The 14,059-nt window shown below is 54.9% G+C and overlaps 2 protein-coding genes across 7 annotated transcripts; both read left to right on the top strand.

The window, feature by feature from the left end:
• The first annotated feature begins 2,244 nt into the window (after positions 1-2,244).
• On the top strand, positions 2,245-12,191 carry MPV17 (mitochondrial inner membrane protein MPV17). Of its 6 annotated transcripts, none has more exons than XR_570991.2 (9): positions 2,304-2,407; positions 2,804-2,878; positions 9,146-9,261; positions 9,487-9,579; positions 9,674-9,769; positions 9,987-10,019; positions 10,275-10,327; positions 10,421-10,720; positions 11,253-12,191. XR_570991.2 is itself a non-coding variant. In XM_008700315.2 (8 exons), exons 2-8 carry the CDS (start codon positions 2,809-2,811, stop codon positions 10,521-10,523), a joined length of 564 nt encoding a protein of 187 aa, XP_008698537.1. In that variant the 5' UTR covers positions 2,245-2,300; positions 2,804-2,808; the 3' UTR covers positions 10,524-12,191. The 6 variants fall into 6 exon arrangements, 4 of the variants coding, with proteins under 4 accessions (XP_008698537.1, XP_008698536.1, XP_008698540.1 ...); XR_570990.2 differs by having other exon boundaries at positions 10,421-11,050; XM_008700315.2 differs by lacking the exon at positions 2,304-2,407 and adding an exon at positions 2,245-2,300 and having other exon boundaries at positions 10,421-12,191.
• Positions 12,192-13,349: 1,158 nt separating this feature from the next.
• On the top strand, positions 13,350-13,730 carry UCN (urocortin). Its single transcript, XM_040622848.1, has one exon. It carries the CDS (start codon positions 13,350-13,352, stop codon positions 13,728-13,730), a length of 381 nt encoding a protein of 126 aa, XP_040478782.1.
• Positions 13,731-14,059: the final 329 nt, after the last annotated feature.

Here is a 14,059-nt window from a genome sequence, read left to right as displayed (position 1 = left end):
GAAATAGACAAACGATAGTCTTGGAGTGTATGGGAGTACAATCAAGTTTGGGGGAAGTAGTCAGATGACCTCAGAAAAGGGAGAAAAATCTCTCCACTCCAACTGAGGAGTGGAGATTAATTTAGTGCCTACCTGGAACAAAACCCTTTGGCACTGTAGACTGGTTGGCCAGATATCTGGGAACAGTTTTCTGCCTCTTGGGTGTAGGGAATTTATCCTATGTCAAGAAGAAAGGTATCAAGCAGTTCAGTTTCCTTCCCGTACAGAAGAGGAAACAGAACCTGGAGGCAACCAGACTATTAGCAGCAGAGGGATCACAACCCAAAGGAGGCAAGTATTGTACCACCCTATTGTGATCAACCTCAGGTTATGCCAGTTTCGTTTTTGAGCTGATAGGGAAGTGCCTTCCATTGCAGAGAAGCTTTGCTCCTCCACGGCAGCCCCCTGACATTGCATCATGGAATTCCACTTTCAGTGGCAGAAAAGATGGGACCTGGGGACCCATGCTGTTGAGGCTGTAGGTTGGTGCTAGCAGCCCTGCTCCTGCTGCTGACTCTTAGCCTTGGTCTCTACCTCCAAAACAAAATCAGGAGAATGCTTTCAGCCCTTGCTCTCTTTCTCTACCATAAACCCTTTTCTCTGAAGGCCATTCTACTTCAACCTTCCCTCCCAATATAGCCACTTTATACCATAATCTATGGATTCCTGTACTTTTCTTCCTGTGCCTTTGCTCCCACTATTCCCTCCATCATCTCCACATAAGCCCCATTCATCCTTCAAGGTCCCAGCTCAAATTTCACCTTTTACCAAGGCACTTCCCAGATTTCTCTAGTAAAAATTCTTCCTCCCATGTATTCTCAAGAGGGAAGGAGGAAAAGAGGATAAATGAGTGTTTATTTAAACACTTGATCTATTTCAGGTATTTTGTATATGTTACTTAATCATATGAGGTAGTTAATTGCCACCAATTTGCTTGTAAATATAAGATTGAGAGTTTGAGCAGTCTATAAGGTTACTTTACTAAGTGGTGGTGCTGAGATTTGAACGTAGACAGTCTGACTTCAGAGAACAACTTTCCAACCTACCAGATTTGGACTTCTATTAAATTTACTAGTGTAAATTCACTCCTGGCACAGTGTTTTGCGTATTGGAGCCTTAAGTGTTTGTGACATTGAATTACCTTGCTTCCTCATTGTGTTTCTCCAGTACCTGTGACAGGATTCTCCCTGTCTTAATCATAGAGGAATTGAGTAAATGGGGGCTAGAACTAGCCAGGTGAGAACCTGAAAGAGTCCGGTATGGCTGCTTCCTGAAGTGTGAGTTCCCTGGATATAGTTAAGCAAAGACTGCCAGCCTGACGGATCAGCCAGGGATCTTGTAATACTATGTTTCCACCACCCTTGAAAGAATATTGCACTATGTTCACAAAATTTTAGAATGTTAAAGCTGAAAAGAAAGAAATCACCTAATCTAGTGATTTACAAACACTCTTAGTTGTGGACCCCTTTGTTTAAAAGTGGGCTTTTCTAGGAATATTTTTTAAGCTGAGGTAAAGAAAAACCTGTAGTGAGTGATACCTCCCAAAAACCTCTTGTAAACCCCTAACATTGAGGAGCCATTTTGAAAAACATAGCCCAACAGATGAGGAACCTTAAGTACAGGTTTAGTGATGACCAAAGCTGCAGAACCCACTAGTTACAAAGCCAGTACCAGGACTCTGAGGTTCTGGAATCCTGTGCTTTCCATGGAGGAGTCCTTTTTACCAACATTTCTAAAGGCCATTGTGGACAAAGACTGAACTAGGTGCCAAGGGGATGACAAATACGAACAAGACCCAGTTTCACCCATTCGGGAGCTCACAATCCAGGCTAGTGAAGAACCCAGGGACACTGAAGAAAACACACTTAACTATGGCTTATGGTTTCCAGATTTCCGGGACTGAGAAGGGCGTCAGCACCTTGGCCAGTTCCGGGGTGCGGGAGTAGTGAGGGTCTATCCAGGTTGAGAAGCCCGGGCTTCGGGGAGAGAAGGGGCATGAGGGGGCAGAGGTCGGACCCAGGTGGGAACTGTGGCAGGCGGGGTCCTCACCAAGACCTGGTGCGGTCTACCTGGGAAAGGGGTTGCTCGCTGTCCGTCTGGACAGCTGAGCGGTTCTCCACGAGTATCACGCTCAGTCCACTTGCACTCCACCCTCGGCTTGCTGGAGGCAGAAAGCTTTGTCGGGGAGCCGGACGGAAGGGGCGGGGCTTGCGGCGGAAGTCCTTTCCCGGTCACGTGGGAGGGGCTGGATGCGAGCGCAGGTGAGTGCAGGGCGATCCTCCTTTCCCGGCTCAAATCGTCGCGTTCCTGGAGCGCCCAAAGCGCAAGTGACCGGTCCAGGCCCGGGGAATGACAGGCCCTATTTCCGGTGTGGAGTTGGACTCAGGAAGGATGAGGGCTGGTTCCAGCTAAGAGTGAATCTGGGGCCGACGAGGCTGTGGGTGAAAGCCAGAGCAGACCTGCCCTTATGAGTGTCTCAGTACGGAAGGAGGCCCCCCAGGTGGCTCTGCTTCAGAGATGGGGTGGCGGGTGGCTGCCACCGAGATTCCGCAGCCGCCTACAGCCTTCCTCTATTACCGGATTGTCTAAGGCGATCCCTGTGGCAGGAAGCTGTCCAGGAAGCATCCCTCCTGAGGCCTCCACCCCTCTAGGACATATTGGAAGCGGGACAGGGAGAGGGGATGGGCACGAGGGAAAATCAAGCGTCTCTTTAATTGCGGGGAGGGGCAGTGGGGGTGACCCCCCTTTCCTCTTGGCTTGACAGGAATCATGGCACTCTGGCGGGCATACCAGCGAGCCCTGACGATTCACCCGTGGAAAGTACAGGTCCTGACAGCTGGTGAGTGAATAGACCTGAGTGGGACCAGAGCAGACTGATTGGGGAGGCAGAAGCTCACCCCACCCCATCTCCCTCATTTTTGCTTCTATTGAGCCCCCTTGAAAAGTTGGCTGTCTCTCATCCGAAGTTGTCCCCAGTCTTTTGGAGGGTGGGTCCCCTTTGGAAGGGGTATACCCAGATGTAAAGTAGGATCTGAAAGTCCTCAGAAAGCTGAGCAGTCATCCCTTCAGGTTAAAGGCATTGCCCCAGGAGGCCTTAACTTAGAAAGCTAACAATACCAAACGCTCCTCTAACATCTTACAGTGTGCAAAACACTTTCAACACATCTCATAGGGTCCCCACAAAGATCTGTGAGCTAGGATCCCTTGAGTTCTCGTTAGATCACACACCTGATAAGTGCTGGGATCAGGACTCTTACCCCAGTTTATTTTTCTTCGTTTTTTTTATCATGAAATAATACCTTAACATAAAAAAGAATGGTTAAGACATGTATATACGGGTTAAATAGTATTAAAACTGATTACTCTTGTATTAGTACCCAGTTTGAGAACCCTTGAGCACCTATCCCTAACTCACAAACCAAGAAATAACTACTTTCCTGAGTTTTGTTTATACCGCTCTTTTGCTTTTCTTACAGTTTTAGTACCCATGTATGTATCCCCAAACGATATACTAATCAAGGATTTATGTTTACTCCAAATCCAGTGATTGGGTAGCAACGTCACAAAGGTAACCCAGTGACTTACCTGCATTTGTTACCACCTTTATTTTGCACATTAGCTAAGAAGTGCAGGGATGGCACAGAGATATGTAAGTTTTATAGAGGGGAGGACTAGAAGGTCTGTGACTCTTGGGGCAGTGCAAGAGTGATTGGGTTAAGATGGGATCTTGCCTACGTTTAGAGGAAGGGAAGAGGATTCTAGGGAGGACCATGGGCCTCTGAGAAGAGGACTGTTGGAAGAGTGGCAGGCTATGGAAGCCAGGGAGGCACAGCAGGCCTCTTACTGGAACAGCCCCACTTCAGCACTAGAAACTTCACTGGGTGACCGGCCAAGGGATGGACAATTTTGCCCCTCTCTGGGCCCCTCTCCAACCTCCGTGCCGAACCACCCCATGTCCTGTCCTCAGAGTGTCCGTCAGCCTGCATGACTCACCTGGTTGCGTGTGTGGTGACTCATGCTGGACTGTGTGGCTCTGATGGGGACCGACACGGTGGGCCCTTTGCCAGCCTCAGATTCCCTCAGGGCCCTTCACTGCCGGAAGGAAGGTTCCCCCTGGTGGTCATCAAGAACAGAGAGGGGGGGTAGTCCTCGTGTTTCCCTACCCAAGGGGTGTGCAGTCGACGGGGAGGAGCTGGCCTGCAGAGGGGCCCTTGCGCAGATGTGTGGCCGAGCTGGGGTGCTGGTCTGTCGGTGCCAGAGCCCACATCATCTCCGTGCAGCCCTGAAGCACTTTCTAGGTAGCACTTTTCTCAGACCTCTTCCCTGCTGCTAGTGTATTTGGATCAAACTACAAGGAAGGGGAGGAGGTGGGTTTGGCTCACCAAGCTGTTTTTAGGTCCTAGCACCTAAAGGCCCCCGGGATAGCTGCTCACGCTGGAAGGCAGAACAGAGATTTCAGACTTGGAGTTCGAAGAGCAGGATTTGAATTTCAGAGTCGTAGCCCTCAGTAGCTGCCCGAACAGAGACAAGTAAGTCAGGAAACCTCTTGGAGCCTCAGTTTCCTCGTTCAGGAGTTGAGTTTAGTTAGCTGACCTCACAGAGTCAGTGTAAGGGTTATCTCTGTGAAGAGGCTTTAGAAATAAAAAAATGCCTAATAGACATAAAGGCTCCTGGGCTTGGCCCTTTCCATGAGTGTTGTCAACCCACATAAAACAAGCTGTTCTTTTTTTTTTAGATTTATTTATTTATTTTTTAGAGAGAGAGAGAGCGCAAAAGCGGGAGGGCCAGAGGGAGGAGAGAGAGTCTGAGAGTCTTAAGCAGACTCCACGCTCAGTGCAGAGTCTGATGCAGAGCTCGATCTCACGACCCTGAGATGAGGACCTGAGCAGAAACCGAGAGTTGGACGCTTAACCGACTGGGTCACCCAGGCGCCCCCAAGCGGTTCTTTTTCTAGTGGTGTTTTGGCTGAGTTCATTCCATTTGCCTTAAACTTGAACATGGGTGACTATCTCAGCCTTGGTTCTCCAAGCGGCAGAGCCTGGGGCTTTGGTGCAGGCACTTTGTGAGGGAGTGGGAAGGAATCCCGTGGGGGAGGCGGGGGAGCCAATGTAAGGAAGATAAATTGCACGCGTAGGGCACGTGGCTGCTCCATCCCTTAAAACTGAGAAGCTCTTTGAAATGCCTCTTACGACTGTAGGGGAGAATAGCCATTTCTGGAGAAAAGAAGCCTTTACCCACCAGCTCTCATCCCACATTGGTCAAAGATTCGCCACATGGGATGTCAACACCTGTGTGCAGTCCCCGGGTAAGCCATCAACGGCGCAGCCCCGAGTATGACCGACGCCTGAGGCAGGATCCGTCAGGTTGAGCTGCAATAGTGGCCGGAGGAGGGATAAGTGAGTCAAGATCTGAAATGGTTCAAAAGAAGCGTCTGATATGCCTAGTGTTGACCTAGCTAAAGTCAGGAACAGAGCAGCCTGGGAAGAGGTCCACTGTGTGTTCTGCAGAGCCTGAGTCAGCCTTTTCCCGTCCTTTCTGGAGGGCCCTTCCAGTCTCCAGTGGGCCCCGGGCCCAGCTCCATCCATTTTTGGCCCCTTTAGTCCTGCTGCGGGGGCAGGTGAGCTTCTGCAGACACTGGTTTCCTCGGAGTCCGAATTCTGCCCGGATGGGAGAGCTCAGCAGGCCCGGGAGTGTCCAGTCCAGGCCCCGGTACCATAGAGCAGGAGACTACGGCAGGGGTGGGGGTGACGTGCGATGAGTCCCCGTGGTCGGTGGTAGAGCCGGCCTTAGAACGGAGTGCACTTCCCAGTGCCCTGCCCTGCACTCGAGACTACTGGGCCTCGGAAAGCTGAGTGTAGCCCCCGTTGGTCTGGGCTTACATACCTGACAAGCTGCAGAACTCTCCATTTTTGTCTCATTTTCTAGCAGTAGGACAGCTTTGGTCCAGGAATGGGGAGAGCATTCAGACCAGTCCCGGAGGATGCACCCTCCCCTCTCGCTGCTAGGCTTCAGTTGCCTCGGGGGTCCATCAGGGCCAGCTCCCAGCCCAGGCAGCTGCCGGGGAGGAGTGAGTCAGTCGGCAGCCCCGCTGGCCCCACGCCAGGAGCTGTACCTGTCGCCCCAGGCCTCTGATACTCAAGGACACGCTTCCTGCTCCCCATTCCACCTTTCTGCCCCTCAACCTTCTCATCTTCCATTAGCACTTGATTTTCGGCAACTAGGACCCCATACACAAAAGCCAGGAGAGGAATAAAATAGGGGAAGTAGGGAACTAGGAAGATGGTGTGGAAGTGGGGCTTCTCCACTAGTGGGCAGGGGTGGTCCCAGATAGATCGGTGCTCAGAGGCAGCCTGCCCCCCACCCCCTCACTCCGCTGAATCCGGTGGCGAGTGACGGCATGAGAACTGGCACCAACCCAAGGGCATGATGTCACACCTGCGCCAGCGTCTGCCTGCTGGGCTCCACGCCCAGCCTGGCATTGGGCATCACTGCCCGGCAGCCCCTCGCGCTGCCCCATCAGGGCTCGGGCATTACGTCTCCACGGGTCTCCGGCTCCAACCCCCTGGAAACAAGTCCGAGGCAAGGGGAGCCAGAGCACTGAAAGATCTAGACCAATCAAATATGTCGGGAGGACTCCCAGAACCTAGTTGGGGCTTGTTTGGGCTCTGGCAGTGGGGAAGGTGGAATGAGGAATGTGAATGTCAGCTCTGCTTGCTCAGACTCACTTGGGCCAGAGATGCAGGCCTGCTCTGCGCTCAGACCGAAACCTTCACCCGCCCTGGAGTTGCTGCAGGCCCAGGGCCCTGCCGATCTATGGGCAGAGGAGGAATGGCTGGGTGGTTCTGTCTGAAATGGACGGGGCTGCAGGGGCTGCAGGGCTACAAGCCTGCTCCCTCTCACTGCTGCCCTTCCACTTGGCGAGCATGCTCTGGGGTCCTGGGATCCATCTTTCTCAAAGGCTGTTGGGTGACCGCTGGCAAGCCACAGAGTGAGAACACATACCTCCCTCTCTTTGTGACTGCTGTGACCTAGGAATATTGTTGCTTGTCCTCCCCGCAAGGTGACAAGGAACAGAGAGGGTCACCTCCTGGGGAGTAAAAGACAGGAAGTGCATTAGTCCAAGAAGTGTCTTTGATGTGTGGCCTTTGGGGCCCTGTTTGGGCAGGAGCCTCCTGCGAGTAGAAGCCACAGAGGCCTCTTGGCGCCACTGACCCCTGAGCCCAAGTCTCCACCCCTGCTATGATGCCCTAGCTTCCGGTTCCTCCTTGAGAGAAGGCCTGGGTTCAGCCCCAACCCTATTCCTTACCAGATAACCTCATCTCTCAAAGACATTAAATGGAGGTGTGACCTTACCTCCCAGACCTTTTGTGAAGATTAAATGTGTGAGAGCCGTTTGTAAACTGTAAACATTTTGCCAGAGTAGAACATCAAATGGTTAGGTCTCTTTATTTCAGAAGTGACTGCCTTCTGTTCCACCTTCCCCAGGTACCCTTGCCTTTATGCATGGCCACAGCAGCAAGCCCTCCCTGGGGAAGTTGAGGCAGGGGGTGGGGAGATGAGTAGTAACTGCGTGGAGCAGGGAGCAAGCCTCCACTTCCACGGATCCCCACAACTTGAGCCAGACCCGTGGGCCTGTGGGCTACTCATGCCCTTCCCAGAGTGGGCCTGTTGTTTGGGGCAGTACGTCTGACATCTTTCCTTGGTTTGTTTTCTGAGCACCTCCAGGCACTTGGTTAGGTGTGGCGGGGGATAAGAGAACAAAGATGTCTAGGATTCTCTCCTCGCCCTCTGGGAGGTCGCGGCTAGCACGTTCTGGGAAGAGCCCCCAGCACTTTGAGAGCTTCAGGGAGAGGAGAGGCAGGACTGCCTTGATGGGCGTGCGGGGGTCCTAGCAGCTGAGGCCAGCAGCCTAGCTCACCCGTGGGGGTCGCAGCCCCAGCCCTCAGCTTTCCCAGCTGCCTTGGAGGCTGCTCAGGGGCAGGGCTTTGTGGAGGGTGCGGGGAAGAGCAGTGAGTGTGCGGCCGCCATGGACGTCAGAGCCAGCTGTGTACCAAGGACTAGGGTTAAAGGATGTGTTTGCCCAGTGCTAATTGAGGGCACAGGGACAGTGGTGGCTGTGGGACTAGAGAGGGGCTCTCATTACTCAGTGAGATGGACAGGCGAGCCGGAGATCATATGGTCACTCCCGAGTGACCCTGTGTGTGTTTGCTGGAAACCATCACGCCGCCATAACTGACGGGGGGCTCTGTAAATAGTGACAGTTTCTATCTTGGTTTCTGGGTGTGGGTGTCTGACTAGGGTTGCTTGGGATGGGGTGTCTGTGTGAGCGAGGGAAGGGGAAGCAGGTACGAAGGCCTGGGGCGGCGGACGGGAAGTGACTATAATATCTGTTGTCCACTCAATCTGACGTTGTGAATGGAGGGAGTCTGGGTTTACCTGATTGTGCTAGGAGGTGACCAGGACTCTTCTTACCAGTTCAACCAGTCATCTTCCTGCTTGGGACCATGTTAGCACTCGTGTTTTAGAAAAAGAATTATTCTTGCTGTCCTCCACAAAGAGAGACCCCAAGACCAAGGTGAAGGACACTTTCCAGGGTCTTGCCTGGGACTGGGGGAAAAACCCCAGGGTTCCTTACCATTCTACACATGATCTATTCACGGTACGGGTCCTGGAAAAATCACTGTGTAGGAAATCAAGCCACCTGGCTCTTGCCTTGGTTCTGCCACTTACTGGTTATGTGAGGTCCCAGACCTTCATTTCTATACCTCGAAGATAAGGAGTTTGGATGGAATTATCTGTAAGGCTTTTCCACTTCTGACAGTCCATGGTTCTCAGCCCCAAGCACCTTAGATTCGCCTTCATCTGCAGTCTCTGTGACTTCCGTCTGTGACTCCGTGCAGAGTCTGCGGGCCCCGGCCTGATCAAGCCTGCTCATCCCAGTTTCCAACAGGACACTTCGAAGCAGCAGTAAAGGACTGGCCATTTGCCCCAGAACTAATCTCGTAGGCTCCGAGTGTCAGAGCCTCATTCAGGGACTTCCTTCCCTACCTGAAACGGCAGCCCATCTCCAGGAGGTGTCCTGACAACACCCGTGTACCCTGCACAGGGTCCCTGATGGGCCTGGGTGACATTATCTCACAGCAGCTGGTGGAGAAGCGAGGTCTGCGGGGACACCAGACTGGCCGGACCCTGACCATGGTCTCCCTGGGCTGTGGCTTTGTGGTAAGTTCCGTCCACAGCTGGGCTTCTGGAGGACTGGACGGTGGTCTTAGTTCCTGTCACTCTTTAGTTTCCCCTGGCCTCTCTCATATCTAAGCCAAGTGTCTGCTTCCATGAGGATTTGGTTTCTAATCCTCCAGAGCGGGGCTTTGTGATGCAAACGCCAAGCGCTCCCCTCACTGCACACCCTCTGTCCCCCCGTCCCCCCACCCCGGGCTTTACTTTCAGGGCCCTGTAGTAGGAGGCTGGTACAGGGTTCTGGACCGCCTCCTCCCCCGCACCACCAAGGCAGACGCGCTAAAGAAGATGCTGTTGGACCAGGTGAGCAGAAGGAAAAGGCACTCGGGAAGCAGGAGCCGTGCTGGGGGAGGTGCGGGGTTTACGTGCTCACAGAACTTGCATTTCTCTCCCCTAGGGGTGCTTCGCCCCATGTTTTCTAGGCTGTTTCCTCCCACTGGTAGGAGCACTCAATGGACTGTCCGCTCAGGACAACTGGGCCAAGCTACGGCGGGTGAGCCGGGCGGGTGGGCGACGGGCTTCAGGGCTGCGTGGGGCCGAGCCCGGTGGGATGCGGGCGGAGTCCCAGGCTCTGGAAAAGAGGAGCTGGGCCGTGTGGTCGGAGTGTGGTCTTTGAACAGAAGTCTGCATGGGGTGCGCTCTGCAGACCGGGAGGCGGGGGCTGCGTGGAAGTAAGTGCACGAGTCAGTCTGTTCCTTTTGTCTCCTCAGGACTACCCCGATGCCCTCGTCACCAACTACTACGTAAGCGCTGCCGCCACAGCCGCCTGTTCCGCTTTCTTGAGTCCAGAAGTGCCCAGGGCCGGGGGTCGTCCTGCCATAGACATCCCTCAGTTGGCATGACTCTCTCACCCCCAGTGTGGGCACCAGACTCAGGGAAGCGCTCACCCAGTCGTTCACCTTGTTGTTGTCTGCAGAAGCTGGAGTAAGACCAGGCAGTGCGTCTGGGGGCCGGGCGATGGAGGCAGCCCCCCAACCTGCACCTTCTTTCTCTCGTAGCTCTGGCCTGCTGTGCAGTTAGCCAACTTCTACCTGGTCCCCCTTCATTACAGGTAAGACACATCCTCCCCCACCCTCCAAGGAAGACACACAGCACAAACAGCTGGACACGAAGTGATGCTCCTTTCACCCTTGAATCACTCTAGACCCTCCCAGAACACTGCCCTGATCAGAGCTCCTCAGACTCTCAAGTGTTCTATTCAGAACTTCTTATCCTTCAGAGAACCTGCCCCAGAACCTGCCCACTGACCTTCTTTCATCTTCCTGAAGAGGCTCCTGCTCACAGCCCCGTCTCCACCCACCTGAGCTCTCACCTTTGACGGCAGAGCTGCAGGGATGGTGCCTGGGGGGCAACAGCCTAGGTTAGACCGGAAGGCAGACCGGAGAGCCAAGGAGGAGCCTGGGCCCGTTAGTCCGCTGCAGAGTACTAGTCTGCCTTAACCAAGGTAGTTGCTGAAACCACAGTAAAAAATGTAGTGGAACTCCAGAGGAGTAGTTAAAATTGTTGGGGGTGAAGGGGCATTGGGAACAGGGAAAAATATGGAAGTCTTCAGAGGGAACGGTCAACATTCACGTGACCAGCATAGCTTAACGGAAGATCCTCACACTAGGGTTGAAACAAACTAGAGAAAGGTAAATTGACAATAAAGAGAAGGAGGTGCACTTTTCATGGGAGGCAGTATGTTTTCGGAAGATAAAATCTCTTCAGCTGGGACAAAATGGACAGAGACGCGTATCCGGAAGGAGCCCGGCCAGGAGTGAAAGAGGCCCACTCGGTGAGATGAGGGTGTTCCTCTCTGAGGCGCTTGTCCTGTGGTCTGAGCCACACGTCCCTTTCCTTGGCGCTGAAGGAAGGAGACCTCGTGTGGACATTCTCAGAGACAAGCCCTCCTTTCCTGGAGCACTTTTACAGCTCTCCCCCCATGCTTGCTCCTCATTCTCCATCGTCCTCACGACGACGTCACCCCTGTTCCGTAGGTTGGCCGTTGTCCAGTGTGTCGCAGTCCTCTGGAACTCCTACCTGTCCTGGAAGGCACACCGGCTCTAGGCCGGCCTCACCCCGGTGCCTGCGCGGGCGGTGCTGCAGCTCGACCCCAGAGCGGTCAGACGGCCTCCTCGACATGGGCACATCGCTTTTCCTGGGGTTCTGTGGCCACTCAGAACTTAATGGGCTTCGCACCTGACTCCTTTTGAAATCATTACAACCTTTATAACGGTCTTATCCCCACCACATGGTAGACACTCCATAAATACGTATGGTCTCGTCAGCTGTCGCTTACACCTGTGGCCCCCCCCGCCCTCCCCCCCCCCCATGCCATCATCCCCACTCTTCACAGACACATCTGTGCTCTAACCTTCCCAGCTCAACGGGAGCTCTGGCTCTTTGGGGACCCCAAGATGGTGCCTCTGCAGATCGGTTATTAAATATGTAGTCTGAAAGCTGCAGAAGCGATGCAGAGGACACAGCAGAAACCTATGGGGCAGTCAGAATTTCTAGAGCTGGAAAGAAGTCTAGAGACAACCAGTCCCGATCTCCTACGGATGAGCACACCGAGGTCCACGGAAGTGAGGTGACCTGTCCAGACCGCCAACCAGTGGCAGAGTGGAAACGTGAACTCACATGCGATAGATGAATGTGTCCCCTCCAGAATTCATCTGTTGAAAACCCAGTGCCCACGGTGATGGCATTAGGCAGTGGGGCCTTTGGGAGGTGATGAGGTCATGAGGGATTCATGCCCTTTTGAAGCAGTCCCAGACAGATCCCCCACGCCTCCCAGCATGTGGGGACACAGCGAGAAGGTGCTCTCTATGAAAGTTAGCAGGCGGCTTCTCCCCAATACCACATCTACCAGCGCCATGGGCTTGGACCTCCCAGCCTCTAGAACTGTGAATAATAAATGTTTGCTGTTTATAAGATACTGAGTTGATAGTATTTTTGGTATAGCAGTGTGAAGAGACTAAGACTTCTTCCTACCAAATGATCTTAACTGAAGGCCAAAGGTACAGTAATACTGTTGCTGTGATTCCCAGAAGAAAAACTAACTTGGCGAAAATACCACTTTGGGGCAAACTCGGCAGCAGACGGACCCACCTTTTGTAGTCTGAAAGCACCCAGAGGCCTCAGTCAGACCGGCCTAGAATTTAGACCATGGGGCTGGAATAAGACCAAGCATCCAGGCAGTGGGGAGCTGCCTCTGGGGTTGTACCAGAGTGGGAGCTGGGAGCCAGCTGTGCCCTTGAGTGCCTTAGTTTGCCCAACTGATAGCCGGGACTAGGGACTAGGTCTGAGCAGCACAACTTTCTCCCAATGCCTCTGGCCTCTTCCAGAGGCCAACAGCAGGTGGGTGCCACCGACAGCCATGAGGTCCAGCCTCTCTTCTGTGCGCCACAGAAGACCGGCCACCTGACTGGTCTGATCTGGGGACCGGCCCTAGTCCCTGCTGGCTGTTGTAAGCACATAAGGGACTCTCTTGGTCCCAGAGCAATGGTTATGCCCCAGTGGCTTCTCTCTCTCTTAAGGCGGGGGCCACTTGCAGCGCTGGCCCCAGGACCCAGAGTCTAGGGTTCTGAGGTTGTCCCCTCCGGGTCTCGCAAGCGGCCAGGCTCAAGGCTGTGGCTGTCATTGCTTCTACAATCAGTGCATGTTCCTTGCTGACGTCAGTTGGAGCTGTCCTGGAGCTATATAAGGCTGGCGGCAGTCCCGGGACAGACCCCGTGTTCCCCGCGGCGCCAGCAGCCCGCCCGAGGGACAGAGACTGGAGCCCCATCCTGCAGCGTGCAGACACTCTCCCGCAACCTGTGAGTGGCTCCCAGCTCCTGCCCGGACTCCCTCAGCACCAGGACTTGGCGCTCAGCTCACCCACCACGACTGGCCCAAAGGGAGAGAGGGAGGACGGGGTGGCACCGGGCTGGGCAGCGGCAGGGGCTGGAGGGAAGGCTGCGGGTACCAGGCGACAGCCGCAGGGGCCGGGCAGGGGAGCTGCATGCGCGCGGGAAGGGGAGTGCTGCCACCTGCGACTGCCCCGAGCGCACCTCACCCTGCGCTGCCCCTGTGTGTCCAGGGCCGGCGGCACCATGAAGCAGGGGGGACGCGCGGCGCTGCTGGTGGCGTTGCTGCTCCTGGCACAGCTGCACCTGGGCAGCAGCCAGTGGAGCCCGGAGACGGCGGCGGCCCGGGTCCGGGACCCGAGTCTGCGCTGGAGCCCCGGCGCGCGGAACCAGGACGGCGGGGCCCGCGCGCTGCTCTTGCTGCTGGCCGAGCGCTTCCCACGCCGCGCGGGGCCCGGCCGGTGGGGTTCCCGGACCGCGGGCGAGCGGCCGAGACGGGACGACCCTCCGCTCTCCATTGATCTCACCTTCCACCTGCTGCGGACCCTGCTGGAGCTGGCGCGGACACAGAGCCAGCGGGAGCGCGCCGAGCAGAACCGCATCATATTCGAGTCGGTGGGCAAGTAATCGGCGGGATCTGCAGCCACGAGAACCTCGACCCCCGTCCCCCAACCCCGGGCCGGGACGTGCGCGACTGGAACTGACCCAGTCCCGCCGGGCTAGAGCGGCCCAGGGATGCCCTGAGCACTCTGTGCGTCACCAATTTTTAATAAAAGTGCTTAAGAGCCTTTGGCCTCGGTTGTGGGGCGCGGGGAACCACAGCAGGGTGGGAGCCCGTGGAGAAGTGCGGCCTCCCAGGCCGGCGGGAGGGAACCAGACGCTGCACGAGGGCTCCGGCAGAACGGCTTTCAGCCGGGGTCCTGTGTCCCCATCGAACCCCAGGACCTCAGAGTCCT

The sequence above is a fragment of the Ursus maritimus genome, unplaced genomic scaffold (genome assembly GCF_017311325.1).
Source record: "Ursus maritimus isolate PB19 unplaced genomic scaffold, ASM1731132v1 scaffold_6, whole genome shotgun sequence".
NCBI classification, from domain to species: domain Eukaryota; kingdom Metazoa; phylum Chordata; class Mammalia; order Carnivora; family Ursidae; genus Ursus; species Ursus maritimus.
This window is presented reverse-complemented; position numbering and strand designations above follow the sequence as displayed.